This window comes from Furipterus horrens, unplaced genomic scaffold, assembly GCF_987537825.1.
Source record: "Furipterus horrens unplaced genomic scaffold, mFurHor1.1.pri manual_scaffold_1, whole genome shotgun sequence".
NCBI classification, from domain to species: Eukaryota; Metazoa; Chordata; class Mammalia; order Chiroptera; family Furipteridae; genus Furipterus; species Furipterus horrens.
In genome coordinates, this window is record NW_028327171.1 from 194,276,870 (window position 1) to 194,292,880 (window position 16,011).

General features: G+C 38.3%; 1 protein-coding gene across 1 annotated transcript in view; it reads left to right on the forward strand.

The window, feature by feature from the left end:
* PARD3B (par-3 family cell polarity regulator beta) overlaps window positions 1-16,011 on the forward strand; it is a 966,908-nt gene that overhangs the window by 901,055 nt on the left and 49,842 nt on the right. The window contains exon 22 of the mRNA XM_090282860.1: window positions 12,081-12,160. Within this exon, the coding sequence (XP_090138986.1) occupies window positions 12,081-12,160 (80 nt within the window). The remainder of the gene's footprint in view (window positions 1-12,080; window positions 12,161-16,011) is intronic.

Here is a 16,011-nt window from a genome sequence, read left to right on the forward strand (position 1 = left end):
AATGACATTAATTATGCGAAAAGCAATTGTCTCTGGCAGTTGGCAAGCATGCATTATTCTTCAACACTCTTCCATGGGTTTGTGTCCAGCCAGCGTTAGAAATCTAAAAGCTTTTTATTTTGGCAGTTTTCATAGCACTTGGACTTCCAGCATCTAGATAAAAGATAATTTGGAAGGAAATTATGTTGGTGAAATTGAAGAAGTCAGTAAGTAATGCGTTCTGTGCAGATGAATCAATGCCCAATTAAATGATTCTATCAAATTCAACTTTAAATGTTGACTTAAAATAATCACATTTTAAAGATTATTTATATATATATATATTGCAGAAGAGCAAAGACATATTACCAAGCCTGGTAGAGGAATGGAGTGTTCTGATTCCCAGAGTTTGATTAATTGAGAGAAACTTAGGGCAGGAACTACCTGTATGCTACAAATTAGGATAGATTGCAATAACCAAGCTTATTTTCATTCCATAGTTCCCTTTCTCTTTTGCAACTTTCCTGTTTTTCTGTTTCTTTATCTATACCACCTTTTTTAGGCTCCCATCTCTGTTTATCACTATTTTAATGTTCCCACCAGCTTCTGCAGAATCTGTTTTGTTTATCCACTACTACCCTCACCTGTTCTTATCCCTTCACAGCAGTAAATACAACCAATCAGAGCAACATTTTTTGCTTTATTCATTCACACAATAAGCATTTATTAAGGCCTTGCCATGTTTAAGGCACTAAACTAACCACAGGAAGTGGGCATTCTGCCATAGGCACAAAATGGGATCCATAAAATACCCAGTGGGATTAAATCGTTAAGCATATATGAGAGGGGTGAGATAAAGCTGGAACGTTAGCTTGCTGTAGGTTACTGAAAGCCTTTATTCGCCAGTTAGTGGAAAACCACTGATGAGTGTGTGTGTGTTTGGTTTGGTTTTTCAAACCAGGTTTTGACACAAGAATATCAATTTTCAGAATGTCATGTTTAATTCTTCTTTTCTCCTCCTCTTGTCTTCATTCATCTTTCCAGAACTTGAGCTCTGTTGATATAATAGTGAGTTGCAGAATAATTTGGTTAACATAAATTTAGGGCTAATGTGTGCCTGATTTCAGCATTAGTGGTAGCATGGGTCTGCTAACATTGTGAATCAAATAGGTACTGTACATTGAAATAGCCATTCAGATCAGCAGTAGTTATGCCTCATGAAACCAGTAATTTGTCTTATCAGGGAAGGTTCCTTTCCTACTCCACTATTATTTTCAGCTTATAGGATCATCCTTCACTCTAAGCAATTACATACTTAAGGTTCCTAATAGTTTTGATTTATACTCCAGATCCAAGTTTAAATCTAAATTGTACGAATGTTTGTAGGGGTTCTTTTTGGTTTTTTTGTTTGTTTGTTTGTTTTTATGGAAAGTGGAAAAAAACAGGACTACATAAACAAAAGAGCTTGAAAGTGGCAGCCTTATTAAGACTCAATCATAGGACAAATGTCATAAAACTTCCCTAGAAACATTTTGACGACATGTGTTGTAATATCACATATGGAAAAGGAACTAGTGAATGAAAATAAGCTGACTCCTTCTGCTAACTGCCACTGAGTAGATATTTGAGACTTTTGTTTTATTGACTCAATAACTATTCATGAAGGAGGGGATATGCCAGGCCTTGGGAATGCACGAGCTCCAAAAGAGGCATTGCCCCAACTCTAATGAAGCTTAAAATTGGATGTCCTGTGTAAACCAAATTAATAGACTGACACCATGCATGAATACTTTTAAAAATGTACGTAATACAGGCTGTTTTATAAAACATAACTTTACTAAAAAGTTACTTTTATTATACCAAAAATTAACATGTAGACATGTATGAATGCCTCTAGCTATGTGAAAGAAGGTTGTTAGGCAATTTTGTTTCAGTGAAATGGCTGTGATGACCATAAGCACATTCAGAAAGCTCGCAGACAGTCAGGAGTTCACATACTCCGTCTCACTGCCACCATAGGCTCTTCTGAACTTCCAGGTCTTAGGCCTCAGCTCTTTGTTTAGGAAACAGCATAGGTAACTTGACTGTCACTGCCAGAATCTGAGGCAGCATTGGGAGTGAGAAAAGCATTATTTTGAGGTCAGACAGATATCAGTTCACATCTTGGCTTTACCACTGTGTGACTCTTTGGCTAGTTTCCTCGCGTGTAAAATGAGGCAGAGATTGTAATTCATTGATTGTAATTCATGATACTGATTTTATAGTGTTCCAGAGAGTCATTTATTCCTAGGAACTAGAAATGGGAGTAACTGGAACTTGCCCACTGACTAAACTACAAAAAGAAAACATTCTGTAAAACGTACAATTTTATATATAGTTACATTGTTTAATCTTTATAAATGCAAGTATATTTTAAGTACATTGGAGAGCTTTAGTCAATGAGTATTCTTTATATGGCTTATTAGTTTAAATGGATAGTATGAACCCATAAGAAATTACATGAACAAACTTTTATATCATTTTAAGATGTAGACACATTTTGAGGGCCAACTGTTTCTTTTAGGAAAAGTAAAGAACACTGTCACAGAATCAATGCCATTAAACATCAGAGGAATAAATAATTTCACATATTACATCCAAGAAACAATTAGAAACCAAATTCAACAAGTACTAAATTCTAGTATCTAGTAATTAATGTAACTAGCTAAGAATCCACAAAATTCCTGTTTACTCTTTTTCTGGAAAACACAGGACAGGTATATAGACAGATTTCTTAGGGAATGCTATTCCTAATACCTTTTATTCATATTTTTATCAAATCTTTGTCTTATATTAAATAAGAGTTATATTTCAGCCAGAGTTACAGTATCTCCATTTGTACACAGACAGATTGAGGATAGGAAATGAGGAATGGTGTCTGGCTCTTTAATTAAAGATGTAGAGCCTGTTTGCTCCTTAAGCTTATTGGCAAGACATACATACACGCACACACACACACACAAAGTGCATCTCAAAAATGAAGCCAAATTTGTAAAATCATATCCACAATCATAGTTTCTATGGTAACTGTATCTTAGGCCCAGAAACAAACAGAGCTAGGCAGGAGATGTTTGATTTTATTTTCTCCAAGGACAATCAGAAGAAAGATAGCTCAGGTTATCAAGATGTGACACAGCTCGTTGTGCATATGGCTAGTACTTGGTGCTAGCATGAAATTTAAGGCTTAAATTCCAATAAATACTTTATAATTTCATAATGTTGCTGATAACTTTGCTACATTGGTCATTCAGCTTTAAAACAATTGTTGGGTACCTACATATAGTCACTATATCAATGAAGTGTAAGTGGTTAATATAATGTGGACACTGTATGCAAGATAACTTTTATAAATACGCATAAGTTAGAAGGAACTTCAAGGATTTATTTCAACTTCAATATTTTAACTCCAACATTTTACAAGGGAGGAAAATTGTAGGAACAAAATGGTTAAAAAGCTTACCCGAGAGTTATTTTAAAAATATTTTTATTTGCTGTATTTTCTAAATTAGCAGATGTTCTAAGATACTCTATAAGCTGAATACCCAGTTATTTAACAAAATTGCAGAAATTAAATTAGACAAACACTTCAGAAATAATGGTCTGAACGAGTGTGTATACTTCTGCTTATCTTAGGTAGCACATTTGCAAATACATCTCAAAAGTAATATACTTCACATTACCAAAGAGAAATAATTAAACAACCTATTTTGATTAATTTGTTTAGGTTTAAATGGAGTGTAGTAAGTGTCCCTGCAAATATGTAGCATTTTAGCAGACATCTTATGATTAGAAGATGCTCAAAGCCAAGTTCATAACTTTTTAGGTGTTTTCATCGTGTTGATTTCTTCAAAAATCTTCCAGCCCAAACTGGAGCCTAGGTAAGAGCAATGTAATTAAAAGAAAGCATCTGGAAACTGCTCAAAAATACCTGTCAGGACACCAACTTGAAATGAAAGGCATATTTCCTAAAATTTTTATACTTTGCATCTTACTTTTATGATGTGGCTGGCAGCATGAAACATATTTTGTAATGCATCTGAGTAAGACATGTTTGCAAATGAGGACGTTATATATGGGTGAATAAGCTGCATTGCAACTTTGCACAGCCTTCCCATCACAGCAGCATCTAAATTTCCTCAGGAAAATTGACTTATGGGACATAAATTACAGCACTGGCAAAAATGTGACCTAACCTGTAGGAACTGGAAAACATGCTAATTTTGAATTGTTTTCACTTTTTATCATCAGACATTTGCAGGAAATTTTGTGTGATTTATTCTTTTATTTTCAGTGATTTGTTAAAAAAATGTTTGCAAGGGTATTAAATCTAGCCCTCTGCCATTAATCTGAAAATGTGAGAAAGAGGGGGGTTAAATGGCCTCTTTAGTACATCGCTTTGTGAAACTGCTGATTCTAGCAATGCTGGGCCAGAAATACATACTAATTTAAGGAACCCTGACTGTAAGCAGCAAGCTCCTTGCTTTTGTAGAAAGAAAGACTAATGGCTTTATTTTAACAAGGCTTTTAACACCCCAGCCGGCAGCAGGCACTGAGGAAAACAAAATTGGGAGAATTCCCATAGACTAAAAGTGTCTTAATTCAACAGTCCTCCCAAACACCAAACCCACGTGATAGGCTGTCCTGACCCAGCCTTGTACAGGGCCCACCAGAGCACGGGCTTTTCAGGTTGTTTTGAATAAGCCCTCTGAAGTTTCACTTCCTGAGGTTTATTATCAGAGAAAGACAGCTATGCCACCAGTCCAAGCATAAGTTCTAACGTTACAGTGTTGTGGAAAAACTTGGTTTCTGTTATGGCTGAAGTCAAGATTATTTCTATCAGGCATATATTTAGGTCATTAATTTTTTTTTTTTAAACCTGCACGATACCAAGTAAGATAAAGGGCTTCTTTAAAAAAAAAAAATTAATTGGAACAAAGCCATTGACCTTATTTTTTTGAGATGAGGGAAATTACCTAATAAGGAGTTCTTCGAGTAGGAACATTTCTGAGTCCCGTTGCACACAGAGCAAAATGAGAAATGAGCTTATAAATGCCTGTGCCTGTTCTCTGTCCCCTCACTCCCTCCTGAAGTGGCTTGACTTCCTAGGGGCCTAACTGCAATTTATAATTAGTTTCTCTTTGGCAGCCTTCTATCAGCAATTTCCTACCCTCAGTTCACAGATATTTGCAAGAACCTTTATACCCTACACAATAATCTTTATTGCCACCATTTCTGATGGGGATATTAAAAGTTGATCAAGTTACAGGAGGGGTTTAGATCAATTATGATTTATCTACCAATGGATACTAGTTAGCCATGATTATTCATGTTTATGAAATATATCTAATAGCACAGGAAAATGCCAATATTAAATAGTTGGGGAAAAACTATATATACCATTAAAATATGTATATATTTATAAAATTAACAGAGGGCATCTTTGGGTAGTTTTCCACAATAATTATTCAGGGAAAAAAATAGTTAAATCTGTTTTTAAAATAATGGATCACAAATTTATTCCCATCATTTCCATTAACTAACAGTGTGTCCCTGAGGGAGAAGATTTTCTCTCATCTTAGGAGACACTAACAAATGTTTATTCACTTGAAAGTATTAATCTCATTTTCTGAGCATGAGAGCATAAGACAGTTCAACCAGTGGTTGTTTATTTATTAGAAAACTATAAAGATTTTCAACACCATAGAGTCTAGCTTTCTCTCTCCATTAATACACTGAAATCGCTCTTAGTAAAGCACCAACCACCATCTCATTGCCAACTCCAGCATACACTGTTGCAGACATTATTAGTCACTGTTCTGTTGCAGAGAACAAAACCCACTCCAGCTAGTTTAAGTAGAAACAAATTTATTGCACCATATTAATGGGCTTATAGAATCATAAGGAAGGCTAAAGAAATAAATTCTTGGGTACGCTTTCAGGAATAATGTCCCAAGCCACATTACATAGCGAGGCTATCACGGGAGCTGCTGTTGCTCCATATGGGAAGCCACACAACGTTGCCTGTTATCAGGAGCCACCGTAATGAAGAAGGTACCACAATCAGGAACCCACTAACGCCAACAACTCCAAAGCTAGCACTCCACCCCAGAAACTAGCAATGTTGGTACATCTGCCAAAACTGCTACAGGAAAACCAACCACACCTTTAGTCATTCCTGTCTCAGTTTCATTTCTCAAGTGTCTTGGCCTAACTTAAACCATAACCAGTACAGTGACTGCAAGGGAATTCAAGGAAATGCATTTTTTAGCTTTCTAGGCTCTGTAGTTCAGATTACACTTTACAAGGATGGAGAATTTGGTAAAACACCAACACACCATATTCACCATAGACCTTGTCTTATTGAAGCAGCTCTTGACTGCTTTTCACACTGTTGACCATTCCCTCCGTCATGAATTCTTTTCTCTTGTTTTCTGTGATAACTCTCTTTCCTAATTCTCATCTAAACCAACTACTTTTTATCAACCTCCCTCCTGGGTTCAACTTTTTTTGCCTGCCCCTTAAGTGATAGTGTTTTTAAGAGAATTATCAGCATTCCCTATTTTCATCGCATGTATTTTCTTCTAGTGTGTCTCCACAGACTCTCTGGGCATTCTAATTCTTTCCCAAGGTTTTATGGTAGATCTATAGGCTAACTGTTTCCCATTTTACATCTCTACTCTAGACTTCTAAGTTGCAAACTTTATACTCAATTTCTGTCAGACATCTCCATCTGCTGTCCCAAGTCAAGCTTAATATATCTAAGTATTACTTCCTCTCATTCATACCCCTACATTTGTTCTTCCTTTAGTCCATTGTAGTTGTGCATCATTCCACACACATCCTTCCCATTAATTCTCAGTCAGTCCTATCAAACCTACCTCCATAGCATCCTTCTGTCACTCCCTTTTCTCCATTCTTTTGAATATCCCCTAATTTAGGTCTTTATTATCTCTGGCTAAGACTGCACTGGAATTCCACACTATAGCAAAAATAATCTCTCTAACCTACAAATATGTCATATCAGTTCTCATGTTGTACTTCTCAAAGGTTTCACTGTCACCTAAAGATAAGATCAAGTCCCTTAGCATGACATATGAGCTCCTTTAAAATCTGGTCTATGTCTGTATCTCCAGAGCTTCGTCACCGAGAGCAAACATACCTGATCCTTGACTCGTATATTCCATGTACTAGCTATATGACTTTGGGCAACTACTCGGTTTTCTCTTCTGCTAAATGGGACAACCATTGCAGCTATTTGGAGAATTGAATGGGCTAATGCAAAAAAAAAAAAAAAATTTAGCCTTGTGCTTGACATTCAGTAAGTGACAAATAAATGTTAAATTGTAATAACCAAAAGTGAACTAAATAAATGGAGAAACAGTCCATGTTCTTGGATAGGAAGACTCGTTATTGTCAAGATGTCAGTCAGTCCCAACTTGTTCTACAGATTCAATGCAATCCCAGTCCAAATCCCAACAAATTATTATTGTTTTTTAATTTTATTTATTTTTTGTTTGTTTATTTGTTTATTTTATTTTTAGAGAGAAGGGAAAGGAGAAAGAGAGGGAGAGAAGCATCACTGTGTGGTTGCCTCTGACTCGCGCCCCCAACTGGGGACCTGACGTGCAACCTAGTCATGTGTCCTGACTGGGAATCGAACCAGTGACACTTGGCTCGCAGGACGACGCTCAATCCACTGAGCCACAGCAGCCAGGGCTCCAGCAAATTATTTAGTGGATCTTGACAAACTAATTCTAACGTTTTTGTTGAGAGGAAAAAGATCCAGAATAGCCAACACAACATTGATAGAGAACCACATTGGAGGACTGACACTACCCAACTCTCGATTTACTATTAAGCTACAATAATCAAGACAGTGTGGTATTGGTGTAGGAATAGACAAAAAGATCAATGAAACAGAATAGAGAGCCCAGAAATAGATCCACATAAATGTAACCAACTGATCTTCGACAGGGGAGCTAAGGCCATATGACAGAGCAAGGATAGTCTTTTCAACAAATGGTACTGGAACAACTAGGTGTCCACAAGCAAAATATAATAATAATGTACACACAGAACTATAACCTCCACAAAAATAATTCAAAATGGATCACAGACCCCAAAGTAAAATTCAGAACTATACAACTTCTAGAATATCAACATTGATAACAAAATCTAGATGATCTTGAGTTTGGCAATGACTTTTTAGGTATGATACCAAAGGTATAATTCATAAAAGGGAGAATTGATAAGCTGGCTTTCATTAAGATAAAAAGTATCTGCTCTGCAAAAGACACTCACAAAAGAATGAAAGGACAAACACATAAAGGTAGAAATACATGCAAAAGACATATTTGATAAGGACTGTTATCCAAAATGTACAAAAAAGACTCTTAAAAGCCCACAATAAGAAAACAACCCAATAAAAATATGAACCAAAGACCTAATGGATATCTCATCAAAGAAGAATTCAGATGGTAAATAAGCATATGAAAAAATACATCATTTGTTACCAGGGAAGGGCAAATAAAACACTAAAACACCACTACACCCCCATTAGAATGGCCAAAATCTAAAACACTGACAACAACAAATTCTGGTAAGGATGTGGAACCATAAGGACTCTTAGTCGTTGCTGGTGGGAATGCAAAATGGTATATCCACTGTGGAAAGTTGTCAGTTTCTCACCAAACTAAATACATTTTACTCTATGACACAGCAGTTACACTCCTTGGTATTTACCCAAAAGAGTTGAAAACTTATGCCACACAAAAGCCTGTGCATGGATGTTTACAGTAGCTCTATTCATTATCTCCAAAACTTGGAAGCCACTAGACTGTTCTTCAGTAAGTGAATGGATAAATAAATAGTAGTATATTCCGGCAGTAGAATATTATTCAGCACTAAAAAGAAATGAACTATCAAGCCATGAAAAGACATGGAGGAACCTTAAATTCATATTGCAAGGTGGAAGAAGTCAGTATATAAAGGCTACAGGCTGTATGATTCTAACTACCTAACATTCTGAAAAAGTCAAAAGTATGGAGACAATAAAAGGATCAGTAGTTACCAGGGGATGGGGACCAAACCCATAAAATGTACCACACTAACAGTGAGCCCTAACACAAACGATGGGCTTTGGGTGACAGTGATGTGTCCGTGTCGGCTCATGCCTTGTAACAAATGTGCCACTCTGGTGGGGATCGGTGACAACGAGAGGAAGGCTGCGTGAGTGGAGGCGGGCAGCAGATGAGAGTTCTCTCTACCTTCAATTTTGCTGTGAATATAAAATTTCTCTAAAGACTAAAGTCCATTAAAAAAAAAACAAAAAAACTTATTGTGTTTTTTTTGATCACCATTTAACCCCCAAGTCAATTTAAACACAAGCGAAAAGAACTTGCGGTGGTGGCCATGACAGGTACGGCCAATGAAGCACCGGTGGTGTTCCTGACTGTTACTGATATCCTTTCCCTCGTGACCGCATTCCTCCTTAACCAAAATCTTGACGTTCCCACAAAACACAGTGCTTTTTTTCTTTATGCCTCTGTGTTGTTTCACTTTTGTTCCTGTTACTTAGAATGCCTTTTCCTGCTACTCCTATACCCTCCTCCCCCTAAAAAACTCCTCCTCATCCATATTCATGTTTTAGAGAAGGCTTCAACACCCATCTGAAGCCGTCTTCAACTCTCCCAGGAGGACTGTGGTATCTGTTTCTTCAGACTCCCGCAGCCTCCTTCCTCAGACCAGTACTCTACCAGTGATCTCATTGCACCGTAATTGTTTGCAGGCCGGTCTCGTCTGTAGTCAGAGCAATGAAGAATCCAGCTCCTGTTCCTGCTTTGACTGTAGCGCCTAGCATATGGATGTAGTAGGTGCTCAGTAATCACTAACTGAATGATTGTCTTAAAGATGTTGTGATATTAATAGAGAAGCATATTAAATATATACACAATTGGTGAAGAACAGAATAGTCTTTGATATAAAAGAATATCACCCATCTTCTGAAGCCTGGCCTATGTTCTGCTACTTCCATGAATTTTTTCCCAAACACCTTCAGGTGCTATCTGTGCTACAGTTAGTAACATCCTGAATGGCCCTGGATCATACAGTGTCCTACAGCACACTTTACCGAGACTGGACGTCCCTTAAGGATATGGATCACCTTATCCTCCATAGAATTCTAGTCTTCTGGTAACTCACCAGAAGAACAGCCGCATGGGTGATGCCTCCTAGAACCACCAGGATGCTGACTGCCATCAGCAGGCCAGGCCAGTCTAGATACCCAGGATGAAAGTATCAACTTGGAATTGTGTGGCCCCACGAAAAAAGATTGGTTGTAAATGTCTACAGCCATACTAGGGATACATAGTCATAATCTTTTCCAACAACTACAATGAATAGTCTTTAACATAGTTTTGTATTTATGTTCATTTTTCCTTCCTAAAAACAAAAAATAGGTTGGAAACAAAAGAAACCTTAGATGGGCGTGCCTGACGACAGTACTTCTATCCTTCACTTCTTTTTTTGCCCTGTTTGTCCCGTCTGTCGATACCGTCCTTGCTCTGGCCTTTGTTAGAAAGGTCAGCGTTAAACCTTCTCCCTGTTGCTTATAAGTCTGTGTGTGCAATCTTCATTCTACCTAGGTAGGTCACTGAGTGGTTGTCTTCTCGGATAACTCCAGCCACTCCCATTCTAGGCATCGGCGAAATATGAAGAGATTTTATAGGATCCACTCTGAAGGGCCTCCTATAGTAAATCAACACCAGCAGTAGTCTTCCTTACTCTAAATGAGTGTGTGCACTTACTTGGCAACACCTCCCCAGCAAACCTTCCCTACATATACCACCCAAGCTGGGATGCTGGTTTTATAGAGAGCTAGGACTAGGGGTAGGAAGAAAATAACCTCCAGGTTGAGTACTACCTAAAAAGAAAGTTTCCTAGAGACCTTGACACTGATATGTCCTGTGTTTTCTAACAAACTTTCCCTTTCCCCCAAAATAACAGTCCAGATTTTCAACTCACCTATCTTTCATGCCCAGTATATGAGGGCTACCCCAGCGCAAGAGCAAGCACATGAGTGGTCCACAGAGCCTCGTGTGTTGACATGAACATGTGAGGAATCGATCAGTCAACAAGTACCTTTAAATACCTGTAAGTGTTCATCCTGTTTTTAGTTGCTAGGATGGATACAGAAAGACTATATATAAAGTCTGTAGACTCGTGGAACTAACACACTTTATTGAGAAACTACTGGGACAATCACTGCCCTTCAGAATTTCAGAGGCTGATAGAAGAGACCTGGAGAGAGGTGAACACAGGAAGTATATAGAAAAGGAAAGAAAAACAATGAAGACCAACACTAGACAGAAAATAATCGCTTCCCTTGGGTTGTTCCTAAGTGAGGGAACTAAGTGAAGTTTAGGGAAGGAAGCGCTTCCTGGAAGCTGCGGAGCAGGCAGTTGTCTGTCACCAGCACCTATTAGTAAGGAAAGGTTTCCTTGAAAATGTACTTTTGAAAATACAATTTTTGTCACAGCCAATAAAAACCTAAGGAGACATGATGACCAAATGTCATATGGAATTCTGGAACAGAAAATACATTAGGTAAAAATCTGGATGAGCTGTGGGCTATAGTTAATAATAATGTATCAACATTAATTCATCAATTGTAAGACGTACCATATTAATGTGAGATGTTAGTAATAGGGTAACTGGGTATAAGGGGATGCTCGATTTTTCTGTAAGTCTAAAGCTGTTATAAAAATTAAAGCCTTTTTTTTTTTTAAGTGTTCTTACAGCCTCCAGATTATCCCTGGCATGGTGACAGGAAGGAGTCAGTTTGACAATGACTCTTTTTTGAAAGAAGTGACTTCGTTGTTAAATGCTGTGATTGTGGCTTAATCGTCAATTCGTATAGCGATACTGAATTCTTGCTTGCTTTCCCATGGTTGATTTTTGGCAGGCAACAGCAGCATTTGTGCACTGATTATAATTTTGAAATGCATTGTCAGTAACCAGGGTGTGTAATGGATCTTCATCTCTAATTACTTTTCTCTCCACAGGTGTCTGGAAAGGGTCCAGATGGGAATGCACACAACCTCCTCTTTGAGGGGATGGAGAGACAGTACGCATCTTTACCCAGGTAGATCACTGAGGGGTCTCCCTTCACAAGCTCCCCCGCAAATGAAGTCTTTATTGAAATCTACATGAGATAGAAATCTGGCTTTGAAGTAGGGAATATGTTTATCATTTTGCCTCACTGCAACCGTAGTGCCATCTTCACAACCGTGCCAATAATTGAAACACTTGTGGGTTATTTTTTAAGGGAGGAAAATAGTATATCACTGCAATTGAACGTGTCAGCAAGAATATTGGATCCTGAATGGAAATCCTAAGCCATCACTATAAAAATGGTATTGAACATCCTGCACTAAGCTTAGAGACAATAAAATAGTAAATTCTCTGTCCTAGGAGCTACCCATGAGGAAGGGCATGCCAACCTTAACCTTGGAGCTTCACGTGGGTGTTAAAATGCAGGAGAGAAATGTGAGCCTGGGAAGGTGTCCTTTGCTTGACTTGGAATCTGACTGTGATCTTTGGGCAATAAGCAAATATTTATGAGAGGCAGGGGCACAGTGCAGGAAAGGAACAACTGCGTGGGAAAAGTTCATCTGGCGATTCTGGCCTAACGTGATCCAGTGATGCTGTAACTAGACACCCTGAAAATGAGATACAGTTCTCAAAGGTTGGTGCTCTTATCTGCGAGATGAAGAATAATTTTAGTCTGCTATCAGTAGCACATGACAAAGAGGAAACCTTTTCAAACTTACATACAGTACAGCTACTATGAGAGTTAAATGAGTTGGGAGTGTGAGAATTAGTGAGTTTGGGGAAAAATAAGACAAAGAAAGGTCAGTGACAGCCAGAAAACTGAAATGTGACAAAACATCTTCTTTACGAAAGGAGAGGAGGACCCTAAGCTGAACTTTTCATCAAAGCTGAGTTGTAAAAGTGCTAACTTCTGGGTGTAAATTCATAACAAATTTTAACCAAAATAACATCCTGAAAATTATAATAGGCATAGCCTAAGTGACCATCTGCTCCACATAGTATGTTGATTGTCAAATGTAATAAAATCTCAAGTCTAGCAGAGAACCAATTTTTAACATGGATTAGGCAGGATACCCAAAATACAATATTTTTAAAACTTCTGTACCTCTATATTTTATTTACTCCCTATTTTATTTTTTTATTCTTGTTTTTTTCTATTACAGTTGTCCCAATTTTCCCCCTTTGCCCTCCATCCCCCTCACACCCCCCGCTCCCACAGTTCATCCCCACACCATGGATCATTCATACATGTTCTTCGACTAATCCCTTCCCCTTCTTTCCACCATTCCACCCCCTTTCCTATGGCAGCTGTCAGTCTGTTCCACGTATCCATGCCTCTGTTTCTGTTTTGTTCCTCATTTTATTTTGTTCATTAGATTCCACACATAAATTAGATCATACGGTATCTGTCTTTCACCGCCTGGCTTATTTCGCTAAGCATAATACTCTTCAGTTCCATTCATGCTGTTGCAAAAGGTAGGAGTTCCTTCCTTTCTGTTGCATAGTATTCCATTGTGTAGATGTACCACAGTTTTTTAATCCATTCATCTACTGGTGGGCACTTGGGCTGTTTCCAGCCCTTGGCTATTGTAAATAGCGCTGCTTTGAATATAGGAGTGCATAGGTTCTTTTGAATTGGTGGTTCAGGATTCTTAGGGTATATTCCCAGCAGTGGAATTGCTGGATCAAAGGTGGATCCATTTTTAGTTTTCTGAGGTAATTCTATACTGTTTTCCACAGTGGCTGCACCAGTCTGCATTCCCACCAACAGTGCACTAGGTTCCTTTTTCTCACCATCCTCACCAGCACTTGTTGTTTGTTGATTTGTTGATAATGGCCATTCTGACTGGTGTGAGCTGGTATCTCATTGTAGTTCTTATTTGCATCTCTCTGATGGCTAGTGATGTTGAGCATTCTTTCACATGCCTTTGGACCCTCTGTATGTCCTCCTTGGAGAAGTGCTTGTTCAGGTCCTTTGCCCATTTTTTAATTGGGTTGTCTGTCTTCTTGGTGTTGAGTCATATAAGTTTTTTATATATTTTTGAGATTAAACCCTCTCTGATATATCATTGGCAAATAGATTCTCCCATAGTCAGTTCCCTTTTCATTTTGATGATCGTTTCTTTAGCTGTGCAGAAGCTTTTTAATTTGATGTAGTATCGTGTTTTTTTCCTTTATTTTCCTAAGATCAAGTGTTTTATTTTTTTTATTTTTTATTTTTTGTATTTTTTCTCACAGTTTTTTCCCATCCTTGATTTCCTGCCTCTCCCTACTTTTCCCTAGCCTGGTATTTTGTTTTCATTCTGAAAAAATGGAAGTCATCTCCAAAATTTGTTTTAAATATAAAATTTCTGGCTTCCAGTGTTGAAGTGTATGGAAATTGTGGTTAAAGCAGATGGAAAGTAGTATGTTCTTGTGAGAGGGAAGAAAAAAATGAAAATTGGAAACAGTTTAATGTCTTCCTGGCCAGCCTGAACTCAGACTGAGGAAATGGATCTTTTGGTACAAATCAAAAGCACAAAAATAACACTGAAAATTCTATAAATTTCAGTCATCCATTCATTCCCAATATGTCTATTGTTCATCTATTCTGTAGCAGGCCCTAAGACCATGGAGACTGGAGACACAGTCTATCCTCAGGGCCCTGCAGTCTAGGACAGGAGGCAGCAAATCAACCTTTTATGATGATGCGACAGGTGCTTAGTTTCATTATTATTAACATAAAGTCCTCTGAATTTCCAACCTGTATTTATTTTTACTAATAAGCCTTGAAATATTCAATCATGGCTGCATATAAACAAGTCTATTTTAGTACTAAATACTGCAAAGGGTGTTTTCTGACAAAGGCAATACTTTTATGCTGTATGTGGCTCTGAAGCTATTATCACCACATATGAATTGATAAAATCCTGCCAGCCCTGAGAATATAACTGTAGCTGAACGCAAGCATCTTAAGCAAGAAACAAATTTGACAAACCGTCCACTCATACACATACTCAAGGGCAGGAGTGATGAGCTGCACGTGCAAACAGATCTTTGTAGCTACCTGGCAACCATGTTGCCATGATGTTTGTGAGTAGAGTTCAGACAAATGCAGGAGAGATCCCTGGCACTGTTCTGTAAATGGGGAGTGGGGGCTCAAATTCAAATTTCCATCTCAGTATCTAAAAGGAAGAGGCAAAGGACCCTCAACCATGTGCTCTAATCCTTGGACAGATGGGGGCTCCATACTTATCCAACAAGCTGCAGAATGCAGAGGCAGAAGATACCCTGCTGGCTGCAGAGAAGTTACGCAGAGTCCGCACTGAGTGCCCCTGCCATTTACCCTGATATTCCATTCTGCAGGCCCTGGAGATCTTACTGTCCTCTTAACTGAATCACACCGACTCCACCTCTCTCTCCCTTTTGCCAGGAGAGTTGGAAGAGCACACCTTCTTAAGGCACCAGGTCCCCTCTTTGTCATAGCAGCAGGAAGCTTTAAGATATTGATGGAGTTAAATTTTTAAATAAAATTAGGAATAATTCTATCTATAGGAAGTTGGTGGCCAGCCTTATAGAGGACTTAATATGCTACTGACTGATTCAGCTCCTATGTTGTTTGTGGAGGGCTTTCACCAGAGTTTTTAAGATAAACTCAATTATGTTGATTTATGTGCCAAATTCAGAGCCATCGACAGAGAGGAAATGCTTCCCAGTGGGCATGCAGTAGGTGAATATCCCAAGTCAGGGATACCCTGCTATGCTTTCATGGAACTCTGCCATCTTTAAAGTGGGCCCATGCAGCTCGCTGCCAGGCTAAATGCCACTCCACACAATAAAGCCAGAGCCCTAGCTGGTCCAGGAACAAGACAGTTCCTAACACTTAGTAGTTATGAGGTTGCT